This window comes from Pinus tabuliformis, chromosome 1_1 (assembly GCF_031772625.1).
Source record: "Pinus tabuliformis cultivar Carrire ecotype Pingquan chromosome 1_1, CPIR1, whole genome shotgun sequence".
Taxonomy (NCBI): domain Eukaryota; kingdom Viridiplantae; phylum Streptophyta; class Pinopsida; order Pinales; family Pinaceae; genus Pinus; species Pinus tabuliformis.
Window position 1 is genome coordinate 888,948,956 of NC_142297.1, and position 4,210 is coordinate 888,953,165.

The window sequence follows — 4,210 nt, forward strand, 5'->3', positions numbered from 1 at the left end:
TGCTAGTTAAATTGATACCAAGAGATTTGTCTTGAGTAAATTTAGGGGGTAAGGTTTTTTAAAATCCAATAAAAAACTTTTTATCAGTAAAAAAATGTTTCACATTGAGAGCATGCTTATTAAAAATATTGTAGTGAAAAACTCTAACCGGATATCTCAAGATAACATCTAAGCTACCAAAAACCAAAGAAGAATAAACTAGATCATCATCATTGTTTAAAAAACATTAAACATGTAATAATAGATATGTTCCCAAACCATGAAGTGGCAAGTGTTTGATTACAAAATTCAAAAGACTAAAAAGGGGATGTCATCCACTACACAAAAGCTCAAATGAAGGTCGTACATCAGCGACTGGGGTGATTTCATGTTAAGCATGGGAGCCGCTACCCTCAACACTTAACCGCATTATATTATTGTATATCAGATCATTAAATGTTATAAGGGACTAAGATTGGCGCAAGTAATTCATGTTATAATATGTGTAAACACCATGTGCATTGCATTCAAGCCATGTGTTTATGTGTGGCAAAAATATGGATGCAAGAAACAGCCGAAATAGAATTCTTGAATATATATTTCTTCGCATTAATAATCGTTTTAGCTTTTATCAAAAAAAAATTTGGGCAATTGCTTTGAAGCGAAAGCCGGCATTGCTTTGCTTTTACAACGTTTCATTAATCTACAATTTAGGTCAACTCCATTAATTTGCTGCAAACAAACTAAAAGAATGTAAATCACGAAAAACCTAAAAACTGTATTCCAACCAGTAAAATCTTTACTAAAGTTTCATTAATCTGCAATTTAGGTCAACTCCATTAATTCGCTGCAAACAAACTAAAAGAATGTAAACCACGAAAAACCTAAAAACTGTATTCCAACCAGTAAAATCTTTACTATGGATGGTCTCGACCAAGGGACTCCATTAATCTGCTGGAAACAAACTAAAAGAATGTAAACCACGAAAAACCTAAAAATTGTATTCCAAGAAGTAAAATCTTTACTATGGATGGTCTCGACCATTCTCCGTCGATGGAGACTTCATTGTTATTAGCATATTATAGTCCACCAGCCAAAGACCTGATAAGAGAATACAACCTCAATCGACCCCTACTACTCCGTAAGGGTGGAAGTAGTGTAACCAATTTCATGTGCCGAAAACTACACTACCAATCTTTGATGTGGATATTGTGACATGGGCATTTAGTATTTGCTAGAATGGTCTCTGATCACTTCTCCCAAAAGTCTTGGAAAACATTAAATAGGATGGTATGAAGTGTCAATTTATTCTCTAGGGTATATATGCTCGCAGCTCACACTATACTATATATTAAGGTGAGTTCATATCCTAACATCCCCCAGTACTAATGACACCTACGCATTTGTTTTTTAAATTTTAATTATTGTTTTTAAATTTCAATTATACTAATCACAAACTATTTATTTGTTTTTTAATTTTGATTTTACTTTGCCTGCTTATGCCATGCTTTTATTACTCTATTTCTAACTTTCTAACTTTAGATAATAAAACCAAGTTAATTGCATTCACTAGCGAGGCCTTCACTTTGGGTTCTCAAGAAAAAATTAATCCAAGTAGATTTGTAAAGAAAGAAAAGTATATCTTGACTTAAACTCTGGGAATTCCAGAAAAATTAATCTAAGTAGAAATGTAAAGAAAGAAAAGTATATTTGGACTTAAACTCTTTGGGGAGCCTCACATATATGTGCAATGAAGCCTTGGACTCGCGATCCCATTATAAACCTTCACAACAGAGAATTTATATACAAAATATACATCATAAAATGCTTTCAATACAATATTTTGTTTTGCATAAACATTATATTTACGCATTACCACAAACCGGAGATAAGAACATGGATTGATTTCCAACATCACTCTTCCCGATGGTCTGAGGTGCTTCTAAACAAAATAAAATTGACTTACACATTCATTAATTCATTAACTTAACTTATTCAGTAGCTGAACACTCCAAATCCAAGGAATCTAATTAAGATAAATACAAATAAACACTACAAAGCCCAGTAAATAAGATATAATTAAGAAGGATAATTGCAGTTCTCTTCATAGATTCAGATATAGTTTGCTTCTAACAGAACATGCATTACATTACAGATTGGGTATTTATCTCTGACACCCAATATATTTTACATGAATACCTGCAGAAGAAGCATTAATGGAGCAGGTTATATTACAAGCACATAAATGGCGTATACAACACCAGGGATGAAACCCAAGATTGTTAAGAGCAAATCTATCCAAAATTCCACCTGCAATTCCACAGTGACCCAAATAATGTTTAGTGCTATAGATGCATCAAAACAGAGCTAAAGCCAAAAAATTAAAATAAAAAAATAACGTACCCCAAGACCATATCTGAGAAAAACTCCAAGAGGTGGAATAAATATTGATAACAACACCTCTATGAACGTTTCAGATCCCATTGGAATTACAGTAACTTAGCTGACTGTCGCCTCACTGATTACTGTGTAGAATTCTATGAAGGTACAAGGATTTAACAATGAGAGTAAAGAGAAAAAGAGGACAAATAATGAGTTCAACAAAGGAAGAAATCAAGAAGACTAGTAGAGTTGAAGGGGGTCGTGAAATGTGTTTGAAGAAGACGAGTATTGTTTCGGCGTACGAAACGTGGAAGTTTAGTTTGGCTGATTACTCGATATTTTCAACACGTAGGCCTGCATCATTTTTCTTGTCTTTTCCTTTAACGTTATTTAGTTAACTTGTCTTATTCTGTGTTTCCATTAAATTTTGGCGCAATTTTGTGGATCAATTATTCTCTTCATCAATTATAACTAACAATATAGACATCATAAATCAATTCCCGCTAGTTATAAGAAATTAGCTCCACTCTGGTGTGAAGTTAGGCAAGAATGCTGGTCACATATAAATCAAACCCTAGGCTTTTTAGTCTCTCCCTTGGAGGAATGTATGCGATACTTAGCAACATGTGATTTACCACAATTCGTTCTTGAATTTGCCTCTGTGCAACAGAGATACTAATTATAACTCCCATTTTAATTTGTCACATGTACATCTAAAAGGGTGTCAATTCGGCACTGCGCTAAAGAAATCTACGCTCACTTTTCCTCCACATTTCATAAGCAACTGCCTTTCAAGAATTTCACTAATTCAATTATTTATATCTTTGAAAATAGACCTTATTTTTATATTTCTCTTATAATTCAATTATTTATATCTTGCTTAAAATATATACCATCTTGATGAATCACCTACTACTCTGACAAATTTTTCTTCCCATAACTACGATCAGTGTTTCAATGCCTTACCCATTTAATATAGTGCTCTTAATCAATTTTACCCCAATAAGAGTACTTCACAAATATCATTTTTTAAAAATAACATCACTTACCATAAAACGTTTTATATAAAACAGAGTTAATAGAAAAAACTGCACACCGCATCGTATATATCTGATTTGGACATTTCTGCACAGAGCAGATTCAAGTCGAAGAACGGTGGCTTGTAGCCTACAGAAAACATATGGGAATTGGAGCTTCCTTGCATGTTGCAACTTGTAGAAAATTGAGGTATCGGGTTCTTGTAGGTTGGAGACTACAGAAAATAAAATTTAATAAGGAGTAGGAGCTTGCCTTTGCATCAAAACAATAATAAGATCATGGTTTTCACCCTTTATCGGTTTTAAATATATCTGGTAACAATATGTGTTGTTATGATGTGTTCACGTAATGTTTTGGTTTTCTTATTACTTGATGTTCACATATTCAATCTGTTGGTCATTATTTGTTAACTTTCTCATGTAATGTTTCAGTTAATGATTTTAATGAAAATAATTTTAATGTCCATGAGTATGTTAAACTGATTCACCCCCCTTCTTAGTTTAGTCAATTTTACATCAAGTGGTATCAGAGCGTAGGTCACGAGTTCGATACACACTTGGCTCGTGTTGGGGGGAGATTGTTAGACATTGGATAAACCAATGCTCCGCATGTGTTTTTCGACATGGAATAACTACCTCTTGTGGATCCTTATCTTTGGCGATGTGATCGTTGAATAACACCTGCGGTTTTTGGTCTAAAAACAATTATGATTCAAAACAGGTACAATTTTAATCATTGTTTTGGTGAGCACGAGTTGGTGAGACCAAGAAATAGGAAGCACGAGATTGTGCTTGGATATTCTGAGAGGAAC

The 4,210-nt window shown here is 33.5% G+C and overlaps 1 protein-coding gene across 1 annotated transcript; it reads right to left on the minus strand.

Moving 5' to 3' along the window:
• Positions 1-2,044: 2,044 nt before the first annotated feature.
• LOC149217234 (low temperature-induced protein lt101.2-like) lies at positions 2,045-2,463 on the minus strand. The gene is made up of 2 exons (XM_089391325.1): positions 2,383-2,463; positions 2,045-2,289 (listed from the first exon to the last, which is right to left on the minus strand). Exons 1-2 carry the CDS (start codon positions 2,461-2,463, stop codon positions 2,206-2,208), a joined length of 165 nt encoding a protein of 54 aa, XP_089247451.1. The 3' UTR covers positions 2,045-2,205.
• Positions 2,464-4,210: the final 1,747 nt, after the last annotated feature.

Coding starts and splice junctions, on each gene's coding strand:
- LOC149217234 (XM_089391325.1), bottom strand. CDS start 2,463: ATGGGATCTGAAACGTTCATAGAGGTGTTGTTATCAATATTTATTCCA. Junction 2,290..2,382: donor TTCTCAGATATGGTCTTGGG/GTACGTTATTTT, acceptor GTGGAATTGCAG/GTGGAATTTTGGATAGATTT.